The 27,268-nt window shown below is 42.9% G+C and overlaps 1 protein-coding gene across 1 annotated transcript in view; it reads right to left on the bottom strand.

Moving 5' to 3' along the window:
• Positions 1-27,268, bottom strand: part of SEPTIN11 (septin 11) — a gene marked incomplete at both ends in the record, with an annotated part of 108,169 nt that overhangs the window by 44,997 nt on the left and 35,904 nt on the right. Inside the window, one exon of the mRNA XM_080697710.1 lies at positions 6,189-6,303. Coding sequence (XP_080553836.1) covers positions 6,189-6,303 — 115 coding nt within the window. The remainder of the gene's footprint in view (positions 1-6,188; positions 6,304-27,268) is intronic.

Consider the following 27,268-nt stretch of genomic DNA (forward strand, 5'->3'; position numbering starts at 1 on the left):
ATAAATGATTCCCTCTATTCTCTGATTACTAAGCTGAGCGACAAATGCACTGCCTTGTAATTAATTGCTAGAGGTAAGCCTCAACTCTGGCTTTGAGTTCTGACTCTATTCCTTTGATTCACCTTATTTTTCCAGGGTCAATTTTATCTTCATTGATTTTATCCTATAAGCACATTATAGCTTTTCCTGAAAGAAGAAATAAAAATCTTTAAGACTTCATTGTAAAACTTCAGTTTATATTAACACCAAAGCCTTGGTTAAAACAACCTCTAACTAGTCTGTTTTCTATTTCTCTTCTTCTCATCTCCTACAAACAATAAAGCTTGAATTTAAAAAAAAAAAATTTCAAAATGTGTTACTAATTTACTTTGGCTATCCTACTGAATTGGTTCCTCTTCAAAAGCAGGAAGGATACCATTTCTTATTCATCTTTGTGGGTTCACAAAGAATTGACACACAGCTGGATCAATGTTGGTGAGGCGTCTCAGAGAATGTCATTTTAGAAAATGAATGAGAAAGACATATAAATTTCAAATTGTGAAAAGAGGCTGAATACTAATTTAGATTCTTTGGAGAAATATGGCCTGGGTAAAACATAAAAGGCTTTATTTAAACTAAAGTGTAGCCTGGGGAGTGATTTAGTGTATCGTAAACAAGATGGAGAGTGGGGAAACCATTAACTCCAGAGTGCTCTAGTATTCAATTTAGAATCACAATTCTCTTCCCAGGCAAGTGCAAATGATTCTCCCTCTCTCTATTATACATAACCCCAGGACTCAACAGAGTTGGGTACTATTAGTAGATATTTAACTTGGTATCCTTCAAACTAGATTAAGGTCATACCAGGACCATTTTCTGCCTGGTTTTATTTTCTCCACTTTCAACCTACAAGCTCTTGCCACAAACCAAAATTATGATTCCTAAATGGATCTAAAAATTTTTTTATCCTCAGTTCCATATTTATCACATGAAAACAAAATACTGCTATAAACATCACACATGTGCATACTATGTAAAAATACAATAATGCAATAGGATGACAAAGAAGAAAGGGCTTTGGTGTGTTCTACCTGCTGAGGATAAGCTGATAGATGATGTTGATATCCCTATCTCCCAAAGAGCTAGGGGTGGCTCTAACTAAAGTACTCTGAATTAATCTGTTTTCTGTTACTAGAATGAAATGCCTGAGGCAGGGTTAACTTCATAAAGAAAAGAGGTTTATGTGGCCCATAGTCTTGGAGGTTCAAAGACTTGGTACCAACATCAGCTCAACTTTGGTGAGGACCTCGTGGCTGATAGTATGATAATGGAGGAAAAAACCATTGGGCCAGACAGGGAGTCAAAGAGGCTGGGAAATGGCCAGACTTGTTCTCTATAACAACCTTCTTGAAAGCACTGACTTGGGGGGTCCACGAGAACTACCTGAATTGCCTCTAAGGGCAGCACCCCAAAGACATAAAGACCTCTCAGAGAGCCCTGCTGAGGAGGTAGAAAGGAAATAGGCAGATAGGGAAAAGGCCTTGGTAGAAAAAAGTTAATTTCCTGAGTTTCCTGAGGGGCGACAAATGTCTGAAACTCCAAAGGCTCAGAGATAAGAGGGCCAGAGCTTCACAAAGCCATCTGTTTACTAATCAACAAACCCAGGAGCCAGCACAGAGCAAGTGGACACTCCTACTAAATGAAAGGAGATGAGACCTTCAAAGGACTTGCAAATACCCTATGCAAATCCTGAGAGCTGCTTCCTAGAAATCCCAAAAGTCACCCTAACCAAAAGCAGACTTGCAAGCAGTCAGGCCTTGCCTGACTGGATCCAACAAATAGGGACTTTCCCTCTCGGGACCCCCTCCCCTTTTGGGGAGCTGTTCTTTCTCTCACAGGTCATGTTGGCCCTGAGAGAAAGTAGAGTGCATCTGAGGGCACGTGGCTGGGGCAACTCTTGAGTAGTGACCTGAAGGCCTCTGCTGGACATCTAGGCTGGCCAGGCCCCTAGGGGTGACCTGTACCTCTTTTCTGGCAGATCGCGTGGACTCTGGGAGAAAGTAGTTTGCAACTGACGGGCACTTGGCTCGGGCGACACTCGGGTAGTGACCCTGAAGGCAGCTACTGGACCCCGGAGTTCCGAGGCAGTTGGCCACTTTTCTCTATTCCCTTCTGGCAGATCGCATGGACTCTGGAAGAAAGCAGCCTGCACCTGAAGGCAATTCAGCTTGGGCTACTCTCAAGTATTGTCCTGAAGGCAGCTGCTGGACCCAGAGTTCCAGCCCCTTTGGAGGTGTTCAGCCACTCTCCTCCCATTCCCTGCTGCTTCCAGTAAACCTTTTACTCCCCTTCCTGAGGTCTGCAGGTGTCATTCTTCACTCACCGTAGACAAGAACTCGCCAGGTTTCCTCTCAAGAAACCCCCATTTCACTGCCTCTTAAAAGATCTTACAGCCTCTTAATACCATCATGCTGAGAACAAAGTCATCAGTACATAAATCCTTGGGGGTGGGGGACACTGAAACCATATCTAAACCACAGCCAGCTCTGAAAGGTTGTGAAAAAGAACCTGGAGAACTCAACAAATGGGCATGCAAGGATCCAGGACTTAACTGTGGTGTGGGGAAAAAAACAAAACACAGAGTATAAGCAGCATGGTCTCATTTGTGTAAAAGCAAAACAAAAAAACAGACCCATGCAACTGTGAGAGCCACTTCCATCTGTCTACACCCAGTCTCCTTTCTGATCATGTCCCCTGGGCTCTGGAGTAGTCTAAGCCCATTTCCCAGCCATGCTGGGTGGGCATGTGACCCAGTGCTGGTCAGAGAAACCCTGTGATGTTCAGTAAGACGTGTCAGGAACGGCTTGTTCTTCACCTTGGGGTTGCTAAACTGGTAACTACTAGAGGCCAGACTGCTGTGGAAAGAAAATTCCCAGTGCAAGGCCCAGCAGAAGCAAGTGCAATCATGAACCAGAGACAGACAGCACCCTGACGACACTCTGGCTCCAAAGCTGGATGTTCTTAGTTGCATGGTTCAATGTGCTTCTGTTTTAGGGTAGGTGAGGTCTGGGGTGGAGATGGGAGGGTCTTAACTGAGCTTAGATGGCATTGTCATGATTCTCTGTAGAAAATACAAGAAAGTCAGAGAGATGCTACAGTGCTGGCTTTGAGGATGAAGAAAAGGGTCCAAAAGCCAAGGGCAACAGGCAGCCTCAGAGATGGAAATAAAAATCTTGCACTTTCCCCAAAGGTCCTGAAAAGGGTACGGCCCTGAGGCTCATGTGGTCCTCTACCTAACAATGGGGAGATAATATTCTGGTGTTGTCATAATCCACCCAAAACAACTTCTTACTACAGAAAGATGTAGATAGCTCCCACAGTGTTATCTCTATGAAATGAAAATGGAGGGGGGTGGGAGGTAAAAGGGTGTGTTGTTGTTGTTGTTGTTGTTGTTGTTGTTGTTGTTGTTTTGCGGGTCTGGGGATGGTACTCAGGGGCATTCGACCTCCAAGCTACACCCCAGACCTATTTTTTATAATTTATTTTGAAACAGGGTCTCACTGAATTGAAAAGGGCCTCACTAAATAGCTGAGGCTGTCCAACAACCACAATCCTCCTGTCTCAGCCTCCAGAATGCTGGGATTACAACTGTGCGTCACCACACCCAGTTTATAATTTTTAAATGATTAAAATATGTCATTTTATTGTTAAATGTATTTAGGACTGGAAGCAGAATAAATATCTAAGAATCCCTGGAAGAGTCCCAACAGCAACAGCTGCTTCACAAATCTCTAACAGGACAGCACTGATGTGACTTGTGAGGAATTCCAGCCTGCATCAGAGAGAACTCTGCTATTTAACATGCGAGGGATTGGCCTGAGCCGCTCACACCACATACCAATAAGACCCGGACCTTCCAACAAGCCCAGTCCCACTGGAAGGCCTTCCACTATTGTGCGGGAGCCAGGACGGCTCCCAGATGTATTCTTGAATTTGAATTTGGAGACAGGGCTGGGAGGCTTGGAAGAGAAGCCAGAATAGTAATTGGCCTAGGATTACAATTTAGCATAATTTTCAACAGAAGACCAACAAACTGCCAACAAATTGCTATGCTAATGAAGAAGTGCCCTGCTCTGCAGTGGGCATGTACCAAAAGAGGCTCCTTTACACCACTCTCTACAAGGAGCTGCTATTCCAGAGGCCCCCTGCTGAATGTTAAAAGGCTTTCATGTAGGGAAAAGGGGAGATTGTGAGAGTTGGCTACTTTGGCCGTTTTCTCTCTCCTTAATCTGGCTTATCTTCATGCCAGACAGAGCTGCTCCAGTGTGCCAGCCAATTGTGACTTTCTATGTTACAGCTTTCACCATGCCCAGTGCATGCAATAAATTCTTTAAGAAATTTCTGAGAGAGGAAAACACCTGCTCCCAACTGTTAACATGAACAAGTAAGCCCTTCTCTAAACTCACTCCGTTTTACTTGGACAAAACTAATATGTCTAATACGTCTCGTCAAATTTCAAGGAAGAGTAGTCCCATGGCCACATCCAGAGCTGTTCTGATCTGTCGTAAAGTGACATCTCGGTGCAAAAGGACAGCGCAGCCTGAGGCACTTCTGTGCTGGAGAGCCGGACCATTAGTTACGTGTGCCGGGAGGGTGAAGGAACAGCCTCCCTCTGCTCGAAGGACATTTCTTCAAACTAACAAGAGATTTGTGTTTTTGACTTTCTTCTTTCCCTCCTTGCGTACCTTCCTCTTTTTAGTTTAAAAGGGATATGACTAATCACCAGACCAAGTCTAGCCTGGGCAATTTAGTGAGACTCTGTCTCAAAATAAAAAATAAAATAAAATAAAGCAAAGGCTGGAGATATAACTCAGTGGTAGAGTGCTTGCCCAGCATGTGTGAGGCACTGGGCTCAGTCCCCAGTGAGGCAAAAATTTATATAAATAAAATAAAAGGATATGGCCAGAGAGAGGGAAAGAATACCAGGGCCAGAGGCCTAAGCCAAAGTATAATATTTAAGGGATATGAATTAAACATACTGAGGGCACACAAGTCAGTCATAGCTTTCTGGACTTTTCCATTTGTCTAGCAGGAATAAAGTCAATTTTAGATCCCAAATTAAGAATTCAATAACTGAGGCAAAAAAATTCATATATAAAATAGAATTTTAGATTATTTCCTGTTTTAAAACCAAAAGTTCTATACATTGTAAGTTTACAAAATAATTAGAGTAGTTTCATATTTTACTTACTCTCAGTAGTATTTATTTATTTATTTATTTTTGCAGTACTGGGGATGGAACCCAGGGGCACTGTGCCTCCAAGCTACACCCCCAGCCCTAATTTTTAGTCCTTTTTTTTAATTCTTGAAACAGGGTCTCACTGAGTTGCAAAGGGCTGGGGCTGTCCACGAACCACATTCCTCAAGTCTCCACCTCCCAAATGCTGGGATTACAAGTATATCTTTAAAAAGCCTTCAGTGGAGATTTTTATTGCACTGTGGTCAGAGATCTTAGAATCAAATTCTTTTCATATGCTTATGTATATATTGCATATATACATACATTCTGTTTTGTGTGTGGTTCTGGGGAAGACACACTCCTAGCCCTTAGATAAAGATTTTTTTTTTCAGGTACTGGAAATTGAGCCCTGGGCATTGTATCTCCAAGCTATACTCAGCCCTATTTTTTTATTCTTTATCTTGAAACAGGGTCTCACTAAGTTGACACTAAATAGCTGAGGCTGGCCCTGAACCTGCAATCCTCCTGTCTCAGTCTCTCAAGTACTGAAATTACAAGGGTGCACCACCACAACCAGCTCAGTTAAAGATTCTTAAAAGGCTTTTGAATGTTTTACCAAAGGCATCTCAGTTCCTTCTTTCAACTTTCTATGGTTTAATTAGGCTCCATGGCTCTCTCTTCACCAAAAATTAAAATACATGTTTTAATAACACTATTAAACTGGCAAGCTGCTGAACATGTGATCAAAATAAAAATAGTCATTTGAGTAATACCAAGAAACTTAGCATTTGCCCAAATGCCACTCTCAGTGTTTACAACAGCGTGACAAGCATTATCACCTTGCTTTACTGAAGAAAGCAAGCATCCAAATATCACTCTCCTCATTTCCCTGCAGCGTGCTCCTCTGACACTCGCCTGCCACCCTCTCAGGGTCAGGGCCCTGCTGGGCAGCGAGAGATGAACCACTTACCAACACAGAGAATGTTGAAACAGAATCCTTGAGATGTAGATTTGTTAACCAGCTGGTCGGGGAGACTGTCAAATCCAACATGGCCAGAAAGGGACAGGTTTCGTAGCTCTTCATTCTGGAATTTGGAAGGAGAAGAAGGTTTGAGAGGCCATGCACTTGCTACCTGGACATCACACACTGCAGGCATTGCTTCTCCTCTCCTTCCTCTCCTTTTGACATGCAAGGAAGAAAGAGACTATTGATGCCCACACCCTCCCTGGCTTCCTCCAGAGCCATGCTCTTTACACAAACCAAGTCTTTCCCCAAGTTAGACTACCTCTTGCATGCTTTATTTGTTGTTTTAAGTGTACTGATCCCGGGAAATATGAGGTTCTAGAAGTAGCTATTGAAGATATACATTAAGTGACATTAAGAAAAAAGTCTCCAACGATTTTGATAGCTTTCATCACACAAGGAAAACTCAATTTATTTTCAACACATAGTTAAACAAACAGACACTCTTCCAGATACATAAAGAAGCTTTGAGAAGCTCACAGTGGAGGATATATATTCCTTACAATCAAGGCAATGTTGTAACCACCATAATACAACATATTTAAAACTTGGAGGCTTGCAGACTGGTTCCATCTCCTGGGCTCACTGTGCAGGCTTAGCGAGGCCCCCCTGCTCTCCTCTTGGCTCCTGGCACAGGCTTGGTGCTCACAGGGCCCCCTCAGAATGTACTGATGGGCAGTCGGGTGAGGGAGTCCTGGCATACGTTTAAGAAATGGGGCCTCCTATGCTGCTTTATAAAATAGTACTGACTGCTCCAACAACTTTGACTCTCATGAGTGCCAGCCAGTGAAACCTTTCTTTCCTGAAAAATGGAGCTCACCTATGGTCCTTTAATTCCAACATCACAGTTATGGTTTACAATTCCAGAACGGAGATATTAAAAAGCTTCTCCTAAAGGCAAGATTCCTGGTGTTCTGTGTCGCCAATGGTCTTTATGTTCAAACTCTTCAAGTATGGGTGAGAGAATGAATATCACAGGTGTATTTTTTTAAAAGAAAAAGCTTTTTACAGAATCACTCAGTTAATGATTTAAAATGACTTTCTCACTGTGTGTGTGTGTGTGTGTGTGTGTTTTAACTGGGATTTTTTTTTTTTTTTTTGGTGGTACCCAGGGGATTTCTACCTTCAGGCTATACTCGCAGACCTACTTTTTACATTCTATTAGGAAACAGAGTCTCACTAAGTTGCTGAGAACCTCACTAAGTACTTGAGACTGGCTTCGAATCTGTGGGATCCTCCTGTCTCAGCCTCCCAAGTGCAGGGATTACAAGAGTGCGCCACCACGCCGGGTGTGTGTTACTAGAATTTTTTTTTTTTTTTTGTATGTGGTACTGGGAGTGGAACCCGGGGCTTTTCTACCTCCGCGCTATACTCCCAGACCTATTTTATACTTTATTTGGAAACAGGGTCTCACTGAGTTGCAGAGGGCCTCACTAAGTAGCTGAGGCTGGCTTCGAACCTGTGCGATCCTCCTGTCTCAGTCTTCCAAGCGCAGGGATTACAAGCGTGCGCCACCACGCCCGGCTGTGTTACTAGGATTTAATAAAGGGGTGTTCTACCTCTGAGCTAGACCCTCAGCCTTTTTAAAACTTTTTTAGGGGGGCAAGGTCTCATTACATTACTGAGACTAGCCTTGAACCTTCAATACTCCTGTCTCAGCCTCTTAAGTGCTAGAATTACATGTCTGTGCCCTGGCTTATTTTTATATTGTATAATTATGAGTGATTGAGTGATATCTTTTAATAATCAAAGACTGAAGCTTCAATTTCAAATTTCTATGATTACTATATAGGTACTGAAATGTGACTTCATAAATGTAGTGATTTTAATGGCTTTATGAACAATAGCATGTCGAAAATCCAGACCAGCTCTATAATTCTGATTATGTGCAATAAAACTAAAACCCAACATACTGCCTGAGTACTGTGGTGGCAGCTGCAGGTCTGAGGTCAATGGGACAGAGAACAGATGTCTCGTCTATGAATAGTTCCCTTGAAACCTGCCAACAGCGAATATGAAACTCAAGAGCAGGCACTTATCCTTGAAGGGGATGGCATGGGCGACCGCCCAGCCAACAGCCTCGGGAGCAGGCCCAGCAGGCAGCGGTCCTGGTGGGTGCCTAAGCCTCCCAACCCCAGTTCTAGCACCTGCCCCTCGCTCTGAGGATACCTCAAAGGTTCTGGCGGCAGGTATTTTTAGGGTGTTTACCACATCCACCAAGACTTGGGGGAGGAGAATTTGAAATGAGTGCTGGGTTATATTTAGAAAGGTTTCCATCACAGCTGCGCGGTGACTGCCGCGCGGCGGGTTGGAGAAGCCAGCCCACCAGCCCCTGCTTCTATCACATCACAGACCCTAGCAGTCAGTGATGGGAAAGGGGATGAAACCAGGAACGACCACCATTACATGTCCTCCACTCTGTCACAAGAATCCCTTTAATTTCCGGGGACCGGGGGTGGGAGGCTAGGGTTAGGGTGGGGGGATTGCTGTGGCTTCTAGCTTGTTGGGTTTCCAGATGTCAGATACCCACCCATGAGCCAATCCTAGGAAAGAATCAGAGTTAGTAATTATAGCTCTCATCCCAGAACCCAAAGCTCAGCATCTCATATTCTCACTGTCTTCCAAAATACGAGAAACCACCCACACACCCACTGGGTATTTTTATATCCATTGAAAACCACATGCAAAATGAAGGGTTATAAAAAAACATTTTGGTCTTGAAATTTTGGAAATTTAAAGTTATGTCTTTAGAGGCTCTGTCTTCTAACGTCGTGATATAAAATATACAAATTTTATGATGCCATTTTAAAATTTTGTATATCCTGAATTGATTTCCCTGCCTGGTACTAAAGGAGAATCATCATCCATCAGTATGTGGTGGACAAAAAGGAAATAGGAAGTTCCTCCTCTGGTGCACAGAGCTGCCTTAAAGACCGGAAAGCTCTGGAGGAAATGGGCAGAGGGCTCTGAGCAGCTTACCTGGTGACTCACTCACAGCTGGACTGAACCCCCACACCCAGTGGTTCACGGTACTTGCCTTAGCCTCACTATCCAAAGAATGAGGGATCTCTTCAGGCCTACCGACCCAGTTTCAAGGAATTGCATATATTCCCACATTAGCACCATCACAGCTGGAAATGACTCCCCAAATTTCATTTCCACTACTGACCAATTTGCCTGAGTTCCAATTCTCAGTTTTTATCATACAGAGGAAGTTCTGTCATGTGTGTGCATGCGTACACGCATGCATGTGTGCATGTGTGTGTGTGTGTGTGTTACTAAGGATTGAACCATGAGGCATTCTATCTTCAAGCTATACTCCCAGCTCTACTTTATTTTTATTTTGAAACAGTCTGGACAGGTTGATGAGAGTCTCACTACTTGCTGGGGCTGTCCTCAAACCTGTGATGCTCCAGTCTCAGCCTTCCAAGTACTGGGATTACAGGCACGTACCACCAAGCCAGGCTCTTTTGAGTTTTACTCTCTGTGCTGCAAGCTGGTGTTCACAAGCCTGAAATCATATCCTTCTATTCCAAACTCACCCTTCTCCCAGAGTGCCTTAATTCTGTTAGCAGTACTAAGCTACTTAAGCCCCCCACCCCCCGTCAATTCTAAAGTCTTGTCAATGCTACATCTTCTCTATTCCTACTATCTGGACAGCCTCTCAACAATCTCCCTGCTTGACCCCCCCCCCTCTCCAATCCTGCCTCTCTCCATCCTGCTACCAAAGGGATCTTAGTCTGTACAAGCTCCTGTTCCCAACTCCTTGGGCTGCCATTTTAGGTCCTCTATGGGTTGAACCCAAATCTATCCCTACTGGATCTTTCACTTCACCCAGGGAGTGTGTAGGGAGCTGTAGGGAAACTGAGGACTCCATGTACCTGGGCCAAACCCAGCTGTCTTCCCATCAGAGAACAGTAACTCATACTATTTGCTCTTATCTGGAAGGAATTTCTCTTCTCTTTTTTTTTTTTCTTCTTCTTCTTCTTCTTCTTCTTCTTCTTCTTCTTCTTCTTCTTCTTCTTCTTCTTCTTTTCTCTCTCTCTCTCTCTCTCTCTCTCTCTCTCTCTCTCTCTCTCTCTCTCTCTCCCCCTTGTACTGGGGAATGAACCCAGGGACATTGTACCTCTGAGATACACCTCCAGACCTTTTAAAAAAAAGTTTTTTTTTAAACAGATTCTTGCTGAGAGTCTCACTAAATTGCTGAAGCTGACCTTGAACCTGAGATCCTGCTACCTCAGCCTCCCAAGTCCTAGGATTACAGGGATGGGCACCACATCTGGCTCCTGAAAGGGCTTCCTACGTAATATTTACATAACCAAACCTTCCAGATCCTACTGAAATTCTACTACCAGCTACTCTGGAGCTTGAAACAGGAGGATCACAAGTTTAAGGATAATCTTGGCAACTTAGCAATACCTTGTTTCAAAATTAAAAAAAAATAAATAAAAAGGGCTGGGGATATAGCTCAGTTGTAGAGTATCCCTGGGATCAATCCCCAGTAACACATACACACACACACAAACACACAGACACACACAGACACACACACACACACACATACACACACACTTCTGGGTACATAAAAGTGGTTTAAGCTACTTGTTATCCTATGATCATCATCATAACAGCTAATATTTACTGACCACTCCCCAATGCTTCAGATAATCCCTAAACACAAACAAACTGATTTTTCCTAACAGTTATATGAGGTAGTTAATACTATCTAATCTCAATTTACAAAGGACACACAGAGGTTTAGTACCATGCTCAAGGTCACACAGTTAGCAAAGCTAAGGAGCTGAAATTTGAATATAGAAAGTGGGTACCCAGGGGCCAGAGTCCTTGGGTTTGGTCACTGTTATCTGGTGGTGAACTGAACTACCAGGGAGCCCCAGACACTGCAATGTCTTTAGCCCCTATAAAAATCCAGTATTTTTAAATGGAAAGAAAAAATACTCTCAAAAGCCTTAATTCTTTGGCAGTCATAAAGGGTAGAAATTGGGGAATAGAACTGGTAAAGAAGCCCAAGTATACTTTCACTGGTCCTGGCAATGCTGAGACCAGGCTTTGACTTCTGCAGCTAGGGCATGTGAAGCCCATAATATAAAGCTTAGCTTTAACCATTTTCAAAACAAAAGTGCCAACAGGAAGCCACTAAGTAAGTAACTGGAAGACCTTAATTGATTTAGCCTTTCATTTGCTAATCTATCTGGTAAGGATCTGTTATTAGTTGATTTAGTACAGCCCACTTCATGTTGAAAAGGGCTACAACTGAAAATGGTGTAAAATAAAATAGCTGGAAACCAGGTGTGAAGGTGCAGACCTGTCATCCCAGTACTTGGGAGGCTGAGACAGGAGGACTGAAGGTTCAAAGACAGCCTCAGCAATACAGAGAGACTCAGCAACCTCTAGAGACACTGTTTCAAAACAAAAGAATACAAAAGAATTGGGGGTATATAGCTCAGAGGTTCAATGTCCTGGGTTCAATCTCTAATATCACAAAAAACAAGATAGCCAGTCTCTAATTGATGAGTTCTTTTTTTTTTTTTTTTTCTCATTTTAGAACATCTCCTCTGGGACATAATTATTTATTTGTTCACCCAGCAGGGGGTGGTGGCACATGCCTATAATCCTAGTACTTGGGAGGCTGAGACAGGATCGCAGGCTAGAAGATAGCCTCAGTGAGGCTCTCAGCAACCTAGTGAGATCCTGTTTCCAAACAAAACATAGAATCGGACTGAGGGTGTAGCTCAGAGGTAGAATGTCCCTGGGTTCAATCTCCAGTAACTCACCCCTCAAAAAAAAAATTAGCGCAAAGCACTTAAGAAAATGGAAAACATGTTATTTTTGTTACTTCATTTATAAACAGTTTCTCTCTTTAAAAACTTTACAACGAGGCCAGGCGTGGTGGCGCACGCTTGTAATCCCAGCATTCGGGAGGCTGAGACCGGAGGATCGCAGTTCGCGGACAGCCTCAGCTACTTAGTGAGGCCCTTTGCAACTCAGTGAGACCCAGTTTCGCTTGTAATCCCCGCACTTGGGAGGCTGACAAGAGGATCATGCAGGTTCAAAGCCAGCCTCAGCTACTTAGTGAGGCTCTCAGCAACTTAGTGAGACCCTGTTTCCAAATAAAATTAAAAAATGGGTCTGGGATTATAGCCCGAAGGCAGAAAGCCTCTGGGTTCCACCCCCAGTACCACCACCAAAAAAAAAAAAAAGAATAAAAAATAGGACAGGGGGTGTAGCTCGGAGGTCAAATGCCCCTGGGTTCCATCCCCAGACCCGCAAAAAAAAAAAAAAACACTTTACAACGTAGCAATACAGACAAGCGTATACTACATATAATCCTACTAAGGATCAAAGTGGCAAATATCAGGACCTCAAAAGAGGAAGGCAAAAACCTAGCTCAGTGGCACAAGTCTGTAATCCCTGTACTTGGGAGTCTATGAAAGGAGGATGGCATGGCCAGCCTCAGCAACATAGTGAGGCCCTTTGCAACTTAACGAGACTGTTTCAAAATAAAAAAATAAAATAGGGCTGGGGGTGTAGCTCAGAGATAGAATGCCTCTGGGCTCAATCCTTAGTACCAAAAAATAAAAAGGAAGGCATTAGGGAGAGTAACAGCTTCGGTTTACAGAAACACAAGGCACTTGTTAGGAACGCAGAGCTCCCGGATCTACCAATGAAACAAGAATGCAGCTTGCAGAGGCCTTCTGGATAAATGCTCTCTATGCTCAAAGAATCACCTTATTATGAATGTACACTCTCAAGTTTATAATAGAGAAGTTTAAAAGAAGGCCAAGATACTTAATCCAAAGGTTTAGGTTTCCGACTGACTTCATTATTGAGACCATTATAAAACAAATTATATAAGAATGTGTGCCAACACCTACATTCTGAGTGCTATCATAAAATGTCCTACAATTCCAAATCTTGGTTAACCAGAGCAGAAGAGCATAGAGCTAGGAGTGCAACAGACATGAGTCTGAGGTGTTTTTGCGGCCCACTTGCTTTTTCCTTTGGTTCTACCCAGTAAAAATGGAGTACTTGGCAAGGTTGCATTGAGCAGGTCCTGAAGAAACTTGGGTTTCTTTTTCCTAAATTAGGTGGAGAGGGGACAATTATAATTTTAAAATCTGAAATGAATTAGTGGTTCTACTGTTGCTTCAAGACATTCCAGGAGAAGCTGCTGATCAACAAAGCTCTCAGACTAAACAAGACACTAAAATCACAAATGGAAGAACAGAAAGAACAAAAAGAAAACAGGAGACAGAATGCGAATTCTGGCATGAAGAAAATCTACCTTCCAACAGGGAAAAGCCACAAAATCACATTCCTGTTTGTAGAATCAGAGGCTTAACAGAGACATCCTGGAAGACTGGAAACCATCCTGGATTCCCATCCTCACTCTTGCTTCTATTTCGATCCAGCCCACACTTGAAATTAACAAACTGGATGTGTCCAGATGGATTCCATTTACCCTACTCAAAGTGATATCCTTGTACTTTACTTTTCAAACTAAAACTGTTTTTTACCAGTTGCATTTAGGTGGCCCAGAGCCTCTGATCCTTATCAGCAGGCAGGAGCAAGAGAACAGGTTACCACGGTGATGTTTTAATTGTTTAACTAAAACAAATTAAAATCATGTTTCGATTTGAAAAGCAATACAATTTTAACCTTTAAAAGATCAGAAATTACAACCTAAAAGCTTACAGAGATTTACACGTTTAAATTTAAATTATATACATATTTTCATTTAAGAGCTAACTTTTTATTCACTTACTTAAGAAATCCAAAGATTTTTGTTTATAAAAAGTGATGATTGCCCAGGCATGGTGGTGAATGCTTGTAATCCCAGCATTTGGGAGGCTGAGACTGGAGGATCGCGGTTTGCGGCCAGCCTCTACTACTTAGTGAGGCCCTCTGCAACTCAGTGAGACCCTGTTTCCAAATAATATATAAAAAAGGTCTGGGAGTATAACCCGGAGGTAGAAAGCCTCTGGGTTCTACCCCCTGTACCACAAAAAAAAAAAAAGAAAGAGACCCTGTTTCAAAATGAATAATAAAAAAATTGGGCAGAGGGTGTAGCTCGGAAATCAAATGCCTCTGGGTTCCATCCCACAGACCCGCCAAAAAAAAAACGGTGATTAGCTGGTATGGTGTGCATGCTTGTAATCCCAGCATTTGGCAGGCTGAGACAGGAGGATCACGGTTCTAGGACAGCCTCAGCTACTTAGTGAGGCCCTTTGCAACTCAGTGAGACCCTATTTCAAAATAAAGAATGAAAAATAGGGCTGGGGGTATAGCTCGAACTCCATTCCCAGTGTACGGCGGGGGTGGGGAGAGTGATGATTAACATGCTTGTAATCCCAGTACTTGGGAGGCTGAGTAGGAGGATCACAGGTTCAAAGCCTGCTCAGAATAATTTAGCAAGATCCTATTTCAGAATTAAAAATAAAAGGGCATGGAGTAGAGCTAAGTATACCCCCAGGTTTTCAATCTCTAGTACCAAAAAGAATGAAGGAATAAATGAATAAATAAAGCCTCAATTCATGGATAATAAGTTATATAGATCCAGGACATTTAATCACAGGATTTTGTTTCCTCACCTATAAAGTGTACGGACTTAACCAAATGACTATAAACAAAGTCTCTGGTTCTAATTCCCATTCTAAGGTTTCTTGGGCCTGGAAATCAGAGATGCATAAATCCAGATGTGTCCTTTTGCCTAAGGAAAGCCAACACAGGTTATAATTCTGGTAGCATATTTTCTCTCAGCTCAAGTTTTTTCAATGACCCATGAAAGGGAGTTTCTATCAGTTAACCTGACAAACTGAAACCTAATGGAACTTTATGTGTGTGGCTTCCATGTATTACACCTGAACTTTTCATTTCTACTCATTTTACTCCAATAATCCTGAATTGGGAATTTTTTTTTAAAAAAAGGTATGAACCTATTCTTTACAACCATCTTGCTTAAAATCAAGTTTCTTTCAGCTATACATGTAGGCTTTCACAAGACTTTTGAAAAGAAGATCTATATAATCAAAACAAAACCTAAAAAATAATGCTTCTGTATAAGCCAAGTCACCTGTTTTTGAGAAGAAAGGTAAACCTAAAACTTTCACTCACACGACAAGCATTTGCCCCTTTGCTCTCCATCTCTTCCCCCTAAAGGAGACCACGTGGAGAAGAGGGAAGGTGTATGACCCGTCTTCATCTTGGTAGTGTCTTTGCCAAGATCCTGATTCAGTGCTACAGGAGCTGGTGGTGAAAAGACAAAGCACTACTAACTCCTGGAACTTGTCTAGTGGGGCAAGTGAGTGTCATTCAAATACTAACAAATTTGTATTTATTGAGTATCTATGTGGGCAAGATACTGTGCTAAATGCAAAGGACGTGACGGTGCCAAAACAAAGCATCCCCAAATTCATGGGGTGACGTAGGGCACCTGGGTGTTAATAAATAATCCCAAATGCATAATACCAACCCACCCAAAGTACAGCAGGCTATGCACCCTGTAACTCGTGATTACTCAGTCTTTAAGTGAATCCACTAGCCTATAGCATATAAAAACCCTGCTGGGTAGTAATTTAGATAGCTCCACGTACAGTTGACATGTAAGTTCTTTTGTATTCGAATAAGATGAAAACAGAGTCTTTTTGAGCAGCACTGCCCAATGGGAGGAGATAAAAATAATAATTAAGACTCAATTATTCCTTCTAAAGGAGACCACGTGGAGAAAAGGGAAGGCACACGTCCCTTCTTTATCTTGGTAGCGTCTTTGCAGAGGTCCTGATTCAGCGATACAGATGCCATCCAGCCAAGGAAAAGCAAAGAGAAGAAAACACTGACTCTCCTCTGAAACCCTTGACTAACCACAAGCCACTTCCTGGTATTTGGACAAATTCTGGCTTCAGAAACTGTCCAAGGAGTAAGTTTTGCCCAACTGCCCTGATTGATCATTTCTGTAAATACGTACTCTTATCTGACTACAGTCTAGAGAGTATGGGATTGGTTTCATATTTTCTAGAAAAGAAGGTTGGTGGGTAGAGGGAAATATCTTTTCTTTTCAAGCAAAAGGGACAATGCTGGAATGCAAAGGATCGACCCAAACCACAACTATTTTGCCTGCACTGGGATGCTGTCGAGGCGAGGCATTGCTGGGGTAACTCATAATATAAAATGTCTGAAGCAGCTCCTCACCAGTCAGGGTTACATTTTTTAAGGATGATTTAGACAACATTTGCTAGTCTTCTTGTCATCTATACCATGAAATCTCAAGGCTGGAGCCAAGAAAACCCCCAAGGAAATAGTCTCACACCAGCAGCAGCAGAGCAGAGAGAAGAGAGGAACAGTTAAGAGAAAAAAACCTATGTTAGTATGAGAAAGTAACGACTCCACAGTGAGGCCAGCGAGAAGCGGGGACAGAGGAAAGGGGCATCCAGGTCACAAAGCCAGGTAGGTCGGCTCTGAAGGCCAAACCCTAAGTCGCCCTGGGGAACAGCACCAAATAAGCAGAAAAGCACTTGAGTGATGCTGAGTGAATCCCCCGATATCAAGTCCTGTCTCCATGTAACTGGAGAAGGAACATACTCTACTTTTCCAGATCCTCGTGAATAAAGTACAGTATAGGGGGTTTCTTGGGGGATGATAGGATAAGAGAAAACTTTTACTGGTCCTATAAAATTTAATTATTACAAAAGAAAAATCCCTTCCACTTTTATAATAGAAGACAAAAAGATTTTGAAAATCAGGGAATAATGATAAATAAATACTAAAAATGTATTCTAAAGAGGCAAGTCTGCAATGTGTGTGTGAGAGAGAGAGAGAGAGAGAGAGACAGACAGACAGACAGACAGACTGGGTGGGGATGGAACCCAGGGGCATTCTACATCTGAGCTGCACTCCCAGCCCTATTCTTTATTCTTTATCTTGAAACAGGGTCTCAGTGAGTTGCAAAGAACCTCACTCAGTAGTAAGTCTGCAATTTTTATTGTAGTTAATGGAGAGGATATAAAATAACATATAAGCACTCGATTTTTGTAAAAGCAAAGCCAAGTCACATTGAAAGTGATGAGACAGCAGAAAAGCAGGATGGAATGGTCAAAGGTAGTTGGTAAGTAAAGTCCACACAAGGGCCCTGTGCCGCCACTTACCTGGGTGACCTTGACCTAAGGTAGCCTCACTTCCGTCAACTATAAGATAACTACCTTACAGGTCCATTACAAGAATTAACATTATTTTCTCTCCTTGGCTCATTTTGTACAATTTTCTTGGGTGATCTCTTGCCCATGACTTTAGTGGCCAACCAGAGGCTAAAAGCCCCCTCGCCATGACCCACCGCCAGCTCCTGGGCTCCCTGCCGGTTCACCTGTGCCCAGGCCTCTCTAAGCCAGCATCTCCTCTGAGGAACTCATCCTTCCTCCATTCTCAACCCAAGAGTATGTCCTTCTTCCCATTTTCTCATGCCAAATGGTAACATCTACTTCAAGGTACCAGAAAGGCCCCTAAAATAACATCTCTTAGCATGATGCATCTGATAAAATCTGCACGAAGTGATAGATGTATATTCTTTAAATGTAGTCATTGTTAGATGTTCTTAGACCTTCCCCTATGTTCTAATGTGGGCAGTGAAGACTCCACGTCATCAGTTCCAAGTCAGCTTTTCTCTGTGGCCAGATGTAACACCTTTAACACTTCCTGCCCACCTAGAACACCTTTTTTTGGTTGACCCTTTCCTTCCCAGCCCTCTTAATGACATAAGTGCAGTCAGTCTACCAGTTGGTTTCTATTTCTATACCGTGAAATTCAATGGCTAACCTAACCCCACTAGACTCTACCAAAGAGTCTGTCTACTGTGGTAGACATATTCTCCAACCTTCTTGTTTTTAGGAGGACACAGGTACAGCTGTTTTTCCTTTTGTACAGGGCCAGAAGGACAGAGCCTCAGGACAACCCGCAACCTGCTCTCCACCACACAAGGGGTGGCTTTGCAGATAAGAATTCAAGTCAGTTGTTGGCAAAGCTAATGTAAAAGGCCTAAAACCACCAGGCTGCTTCAGCGTTCTTTTTACCTATGTCCTCAGCTCCTTTCTGTCTTCCCTACATTCAACCTTTAGATCAAACAGTAACTCTGCATTTCCTCTGAAATCTGGCTGGTTTGTCTGGGACTAGAGATTCATCTTCATTCCGTCAGAAATTAGATTTCTCAGCCAGGCGTGGTGGCACACGCTTGTAGTCCCAGTACTTGGGAGGCTGAGACACAGGGATTGCAGGTTCACAGCCAGCCCGAGCTGTTTAGTGGGGCCCTCTGCAACTTAGTGAAACCCTGTTTAAAAATAAAGAATAAAAAATACCTTTGAGGATATAGCTTGGAGGTAGAATGTCCTTGGATTCAGTCACCAGTACAACAACAAACGAAGAAAGAAAGAGAAAGAAAGAAAGAAAGAAAGAAAGAAAGAAAGAAAGAAAGAAAACTAGATTTCTCATGTACTGATCAGAAAAAAAAAACACTTGAAAAGTAGGTCCCAGAAGTGGACATCTGCAGTGGACTCAGCCCCAGCTGCTGCTTCCAATCCTGGATGGGGCAAAGGAGCCAGCAGTTAAAGATTTTGCAGGGAAATAACTGCCAAGTGTGACAACCCCAAAAGCCTACAAAATGGGAACTTTTTTTTTTTTTTAACAGACAGAATGTGTTTCATAAATTCTGTTTCAATATGCCAAGAATGATCAACAACAAAAAGACATTTTCCTAAGTTTCCAAAGACCACAGTCTTTTTCCTGGAGTCCGAGTGACTAATGCCTACACAAGCCTCACAAATCTCCAAAGTGCTGACCAGCAGAAAGTCTCCTGTTTGGGAGCGACAAGGTCCACGCGTGCATTCCAGGGACGCTCACAGATTTTACAGAACTCAGAGGAAGGCAGGGTGGGGGAAAAGCTATGTGGCAAATAGGCGAGGAAGTATTGTAAAGGCAGCCCTGAGTAGAGACAGATGCCTCGCTGTTCTCCCTCCCCTAATCACAGAGACGAGAGAGGCCCCTCACCCACAGCTACCCAGGGAAGCTCATGAGGAAACCATGGGGGTCAAGCGTCACTTCAAATCCTCATTTCCCACTGGGATCCCTCATAATCCAGCTCCGCTGAAGACACAGCACATCTCTTACAGAACAGAAACCACCCATTGTCTCACGGTCTCCCTTGGCTGTTTGTGGCCCTTCTGGCCTGCCTTGACCACAGGCTGTTATCTTTCAGACAAGGATTTCCAAAATAGGGATAAACCAGTCAAAGAGAATCAGGGGGCCCAAGTCAGCTGGAAGTTTTTCCCCCAACATTTTCATATACTCCTCATATTCAAACATCCATTCTTCAGTGCTTCCTGTTTGAGATATATTGTAGCTTCATTCATCTATTTCTATCCAACTAAATGTATTAATCAGCAAATGATGATATGTGGATGGGGCACTTCCTTCCCTGTGCCACCATTTCCATCACCAGATACAAATCAGCTACTTCCTTTTTGAAAAATTTTATTTCTATCCCTATCTAAGAAGGCAGGGGTTTTTCAGCTGTAGTAATGGCCATGGAACAGGAGTCTCTGAGAGCAGAAAAGAAGTTATCCTGGCTAGCTCTAAGGCAGTCCTGAACAAAGAAAGCACCAGGGTGTGCCTACATTCTCCTCCCAAAAGGTGCTCAGTTCCTAAGCCAGGCTGACCTAATTGGCTTGGGGTCAGCAGGGAATTTCCCTTTCACTGATTGGTCAAGGGCACCAGGAGGGGGCAGGTTTCCCAGGTAAGTGACCAGGTGCAGTCAGAGGGGGATGGTATCTTAACTGGTCAGACCAGGGCCTTTCAGGAGATTTAACTTATGGGGGGGGGGGGGATCTGAAATAAGAACCTAATTCATCTAACAGACCTAGCACATCTCTGAGTGCATTGATGCATTTCCAGCCTCTGAAAATTGAGAGATAAGACCCAAAATGACGAGAGCCACAGTAAATATGCTTTTAGGAAATAAACACAAATTAACATCTGACCTTGTTCTGAAAATATCACTAAAAAATGATGGCCCTGATTCTCAAGCCTTTCTAAGAGTTTCATTGTATCACAATCTCAGCCCTAGGTGAAACACTATCAGGATGGAATAAAGGTTGTTGAAATAAATGTGGGGTGTATATTAGTTTCCTATGGCCATATAATAAATGAAAACACATTTCCTGGCTTGAAGAATGCTAGTGGGTCTGTTTTGCAGGTCACAGTCTGAATATGTAGGTCTGGGTTCTTTGCTGGGGACACCAGAAGACAGAGGTGAAGGGCTGGGCAGGCTGAGTTCTGAGTTCCCCATCCTGAGGCTCCAGGGAGTCCACACGCTGGCAGATTCAGTTTCTGAAGCTGTGTGACTGAGGGCCTCCTGTCCTTAAGGCTCTCAGAGGCTGTGCTCAGCTTTAGAGAGTTACCAGCCATGCTTCAAACCAGCAATAAAAACTACCCTTTGTCCCATTCTCATCTGGAATCTCCTTCCACAGGAAGAGTCCACCCATTTAAGGGATCATTTGATTAGGTCAGGTTCACCCAAGATAAACTTTTTTTTTTTTTTCCAGTATTGGGGATGGAACCCAGGGGCATTTTACCTCTGAGCTACACCCCCAGACCTTTTTTTTTTTTTTTTTTTTTTTTTTGCAGGTCTGGGGATGGAACCCAGGGGCATTTGACCTCCAAGCTACACCCCCTGCCCTATTTTTTATTTTTTATTTTGAAACCGGGTCTCACTGAGTTGCAGAAGGCCTCACTAAGTAGCTGAGGCTGTCCATGAACCACAATCCTCCAGGTCTCAGCCTCCCAAATGCTGGGATTACAAGCGTGCACCACCACGCCCGGCTCCCAGACCTACTTTTAGTCTTTATTTTGAAACAGGGTCTCACTGAGTTGCAAAGGGACTCACTAAGTAGCTGAGACTGTCTGTGAACTGTGATCCTCCTGTCTCAGCACCCCAAACCTGGCTGATAAGTTCATTTTGAAAAGTGAACTGTTCATTGTTTATCCTGCTCTAGGAGTAACTATTCCATGATGTCCACAAGTTCTGGGGGCTGTGTAGCCCTTGCACACCAGGAGGCTGGGATCCTGGGCCACCTTAGGATTTTGCCTTCCAGAGTATGCATGATTATAACATAATAATATCTCTTGTTTAACTTAGTATAGGTATGATCATGAATATTTGCGTTTAAACAGAATACAACTAACTTTCCCGGGGGGAGGGAGACAGAAATTAGCAAAATCCTGGCAAACTAGATTTCTCTCAGGTTACCAAGGCATTTCCTCCCTCTTTTACACTGAATTTGATAAGGGCAGATAACCACTGAGTGGCTAGGGCCCTCTGTCTTTAGAGGAAGTCTTTCAATAATGAAAGTAAGCGGCAGATAGCTAGGTCCTGAGTGTGCCACAAGAATCTCAGGAAATGTAGTTTTTTAAAGAACCTGAGTTTTTATTAGGGAATTAATTCACTGAGATAAGACAGTCAATGGCTTTGAGATGTTTCATGATGAAATACAGTGCAAAGGTTATGGGTTAGACAACGGAGGTCAACGTGGGCACTGGATCTGGGTCATGGTGAAGTAAAATAAATGTGGATACTTGCAGGAAAAGAATGGATATGGGAGGAGAGAAAAAAGCTGAATCTGTCAAAGAATGCAGCAGGGAAAGAAAGCAGTCCAAAGGGCATGGAAATCCCTGAACTAGAAAAACTGAAGAATAGCTAGGAGTTGATGTAAGACTTCAAAACTGCCTCATATTTCCGTTTACTGGCAATATTCCTTTAATAAAACATGAAGACACATGCAAGCAAGGCATAAATATTTACGTGTCCATGATTTGTCACTGTGTGTTCAAGTATTGAGTGGGGAAGAGATTAGAGACCATCACCAAGCAGCCACATCATGAAAGACTTTTTGTTCCCAGCACCCAGTGCTCAGATGAGCATTATCTTACCACCAAAAGGCATCTGGAGCATAGACTGCCTTCTAGCTAAGGGTTTAACACAGATTACTGGGCTGGGCAACTATCCAAAGGGTAAGCCACTTCATGCAAACTCCCTTCAGAGCACTGAGGAAAATGATGCATCTCGTGTGGAGACCTGAGATTAACTCCATTAGTGATGGTTACAAGTCCCGCCATTCTCATCAAGTTAAACCTTGCTTGCTTGCTTTATTTATTTCTTCCCTTCTGTTCTCCTCCTTTAAAAAAAAAGGGGGGGGGGAATAAACTAGCCCCTACAAAATAAATACACTCACTGCCTTACGAGGTTAACTGCACATTGTGGGAGTATCCATCTCGCTGCAAGAGAAAGCTGGTTGAGGGGTTTTCTCATATACATTGGTGTGCTTGGGAAAGCAGACCCAGGGGGTCATATTACAATTTCCCACTTCTCTCAAAGTGCCCTATTGATGGATGATTTTAGCTGCTGGCTTTTTTTTTTTTTTTTTTTGCCTTGATCAGCTAATGTAAAACAAACCTCCTTTTCACATGCTGCCTGCCCTCAAGAATGTTCCCACAGTCTCCTCCACCCCCTCCATTGTCCACTACAAGTTCCTTAAAGAGGCAAGGTCATTATCACTATCAGGTGGATACTTCTGAATAATCAAGTAGGGCCAAGCAGAACACTAGGAAAATCTACATAAGACAATTTGGTATTAAAATCCCATGGCTCTCAAATATGAATGCTAAAGTGTGTGCAGGCCAAAGGTTCTATTTTCACGCATGCTGTTATCAGCCAGCGCCGTGGGGCTGGCTCTGCAGCTGGGGTCCAGTTCCATTCCAACAATCTAGATATGGGTTACGTGAATCAGAATATATTTGTGACAGCCTTGGATAGCAAGTTACAGGGAAGCATTAAACTGAAATCACAACTTGAAAGATTCTAGCTTGGCAGGAAATACTTGCTATAATTCATATATTCTGTAGGAAAGATGAACTGAGAAAGTCAAATGAACCCAAAGTAAAGACTAGAATTAGCAAAGGTCTTAGGAACTGATCCAAGTAGCTGCCATTAAACTCTCCCAAAGCAGAATGATTCATTAGAATAATTATTATTCAAGGAGTGAAAATGAAAGGTAGGCAAGGGTAATAAGTGATAATTAATGCTGGCAAAAACAAGAACTACTTTGGCCATCTGAATTTGAGAAAAGTCCAAGCCTCAAATCCCTCCCCGCAGCAGAGGGTCAAGCCATGCATCTTACTGTAATCATGGCTACACAGAGTTAAACCCCTTTGCCACAACTGCACCAAATGTACACACTTGGGTTAGCTATTACCAGGAGTGGATTTAGTGCAATGTGGCAAACTGTAACCACCAAGCAAGAAAATAAGGCTTGGCAGCTATTCCCTGGGATTCCTTCACAGTCTGACTTCCTACCCACTCTCCAAATAGTAACAACTTCAGATAGTGTGGTAGCCATCAGTCGGGTGCATGAACACTCCACACTCTCCGTGGGGACCAGAGCTTCACCAGCTCCCTGTCCACTGTAGAACCAGATGCATGTGGACAGGGAAACTGGTGAAGCTTTGGTCCCTATGAAGAGTAGAGCAATAATAATGTATTTTGCCTTTTATTCTGGCGGTCAAAAAAGTAGATGAAAATCTTTTAAAAGTATCAGTTCAAAGTTACCTAAAGAGCTGGGCATGGTGACGCACGCTTGTAATCCCAGCGCTTGGGAGGCTGAGACAGGAGGATCGCACAGGTTCGAAGCCAGCCTCAGCTACTTAGTGAGGCCCTCTGCAACTCAGTGAGACCCTGTTTCAAAATAAAGAATAAAAAACAGGGCTGGGGGTGTAGCTTGGAGGTAGAATGCCCCTGGGTTCCATCCCTGGTATTGCAAAAAAATAAAAAATAAAAATAAAATAATAAGCAAGGGAGTAGCGTGCGTGTGTTGGCCATTGTGGGACACCCACGTTCCTACTCAAGCACATTACACTCTCTTCTGAGAAGAGAAATAGGAGAGGTGCCCCGTCATGGTATACAAGTCCTATGCCACCATGTGGGCACTGTGGGAGCCCAGGTCGGGAGGTAAGCAGGAAGCACGAGAAAGGAATCTGAGAAGAGACCTTCACTATAAACTACTGAAATAGATCTCCTGTATTTCTTACATAAAAGGAGCAAAACAAGTCTAACCTAAAGAGGATGGCTCAAGGTTGAACAGCCTATAGCAACTTCTACAATTCCCTCGCTCACCTAAGAGCAAAGATGACCAAGTTTCCCTTCTTACTCTTGTCTAGCAAACTTGTAAGAACCAGCAGCAGAGAAAAACCAACCAAAGCTTACACTGAAGCAACAAAGAAAATAGAAGACAGAGCGGATGCAGTTAGCAGTCCTGACTCATTCAAACCGCATGCCTGACACATAGCAAGTCCCATCACTTCCTCCACAGCTTGGTATACACTCTGAGGAGCAAACATGCATACATTTAATTGCCCCAAAACTCCCAGTAGTAAGGGCTAAAGAAGAAGGAATTATTTTCTGTACCCTTACCTACTATGTACAAGGAACTGGTAAGCTATTTCATCGGCTTAAGAATCCTAATAAAAAGATGTACCTTTGGGGATGGGAGGACATTTCCAGATTCATTCCTGCATCTTGTCCGGAAGGAGAAGTCCAAAAATGGTTGTTATTCGGGATGGGCATTGTGGCTCATGCCTGTAATCCCAGTATTTGGGAGGATGAGACATGAGGATTTCAGGTTTGAGGCTTCTTCAGTAACTTAGTGAGATTGTTTCAAAATAAAAAGGGCTGTGGGTATAGCTCAGAGGTAGAATGTCCCTGGGTTCATCCCCAGTACCCCCCCCAAAATGATCCTTATTACTCAGATATTTAAGATTAGACTAAAGGGGGAAAAAGTATTGATTTACTGATGAAACACCATTATCCACTTCTCAGCTTATATTAAAAATAAGCCTCCTTTAACAAGAGGAATACAAATTCAAGGCCAGACTGGGCAACTTAAGAAAACTCTGTCTCAAAATATTAAAAAAAAAAACCTCAGAAGCCAGGCGTGGTGGTGCACGCTTGTAATCCCCGCACTTGGGAGGCGGAGACAGGAGGATCGTGCAGGTTCGAAGCCAGCTGTGCTGGCTTAAGAGACCCTGTTTCCAAATAAAAATATAAACCAGGTCCAGGAGTATAGCCCGTAGTTAGAAGGGTTTCCAGGAACCCCAGTACCACCAAAAAATAAAAATTTAAAAAAAACCCTGAAAAGTGCTGTGTGCATGTATGTTATTGTTATAATACACCAATAGAAGCACATAAAATTTAAAAAATTTTAACAAGAAAAAAAGGGGGGTCTGGCATGTGGCTCAGGGATGGGGTGCTTGCCCAGCTTTGGTTCTATCCCCAATACAGCTAAAAAAAAAAAAAAAAAAAAAAAAAAAAACAAAATTTTTACCTTGGGCTCAGCATTAGCTGGCAATTTCACTTTTGTTGTTTCATTTAATAAACATAATATTTATTTAGACTCCCATCTCTAAGGGCATTTTAATTATGCTCATATTCCTTTACATGCAGTTCTCTGTAGCTTGCAATTTGAAACAAATGTTCAAAACCACCAGCCACTATGGCACCAAAGCAATATGCCTATTGTGTTGATTTTCTAACAATCCCATAAGGTCATTACAAATAGTTTATTCAGTTCCTTGGAATCTATATGCAGATGTTATCTACTTAGGCAATAATATTTTTATAAGTGCAACAAATGTCAAAGCCTTCTAAAATTGAACTTGAATTATGTTAAAATCACATTTAACATCAATTCCCTCTCCAATAGAAATTAGAGCCAGGTGTGGTGGCACATGCCTATAATCCCAGCACTAGGGTGAATGAGAAAACCTCAGCAACTTAGTGGGACCCTCAGCAACTTTAGCAAGACCCTGCTTCAAAATAAAAAGGGCTGGCAGTGTGGCTCAACAGTAGACTGTCCTGGGGTTCAATCTTCAGTACCATGAATGAATGTAAGAATGAATGAATGAACAAACAAGCAAACAATTGGTGGCTGCTTCCTCTCAAGCCTTTTTTTATGGATCTGGGGAGGGAACCCAGGGGCATTCAACTTCTGAGCTACACACCCTGCCCTATTTCTTATCCTTTATTTTGAAACAGGGTCTCATTAAGTTGCAGAGGGCCTCATTAAGTAGCTGAGGCTGCCGGTAAACTGCGATCTTCCTGTCTCAGCCTCCCGAATGCTGGGATTAACAAGCGTGCCCCACCATACCCGGCTCTCTCAAGCCTTTTTTAGGGTCTACATTTCTCTTTCACAAAACAGGCTTTCTTTTAAAAAAACAAAAAAGTTACTGTTTTCTCTCTACCTCATTCCATATTATACTGTAGAGTTAGACTAATCTACCTTAAAACAAATAAACGCACACATTTAGAAAGCTATTTTTACTTTTTTTTTACACTCCACAACTAAAAATACTTCAAATGAGCCGGGTGTGGTGGCACAGGCTTGTAATCCCAGCATTCGGGAGGCTGAGACCGGAGGATTGCAGTTCACGGACAGCCTCAGCTACTTAGTGTGGCCCTCTGCAACTCAGTGAGAGCCGGTTTCAAAATAAAGAATAAAAAATAGGGCTGGGGGTGTATCTCAGAAGTCGAATGGCCCTGAGTTCCATCCCCAGACCCACAAAAAAAAAAAAAAAGAAAAAAATCCTTCAGACCTTCCAATCCTATCTCAGCCAGAGTCTGCTATTATTAATTATCATTATTAATTATCATGATTACGTGTGTGTACTGCTAAGGATGGAGCTCAGGGCTTGATGTTGGCTAAGCAAGCACTGTGCCACTGGGTTTAAAGCAGACCCTAAGCTCGGAGGATCACAAACCCTAAGCCAGGGTTTGCTTAGATGACCTGGCTCACCACCTCTCTGGCCTTCAGTTTCATCATTCATAATATGGATGAGAGGAGAAAGGTCACTGAGGAAGGGGACATAAGCAATCTCTAGCTCTCAAATTACAGAATCCTATGATTTGCTATGGGGTAAGA

This window comes from Muscardinus avellanarius, assembly GCF_963383645.1.
Source record: "Muscardinus avellanarius genome assembly, chromosome: 6".
NCBI lineage: Eukaryota > Metazoa > Chordata > Mammalia > Rodentia > Gliridae > Muscardinus > Muscardinus avellanarius.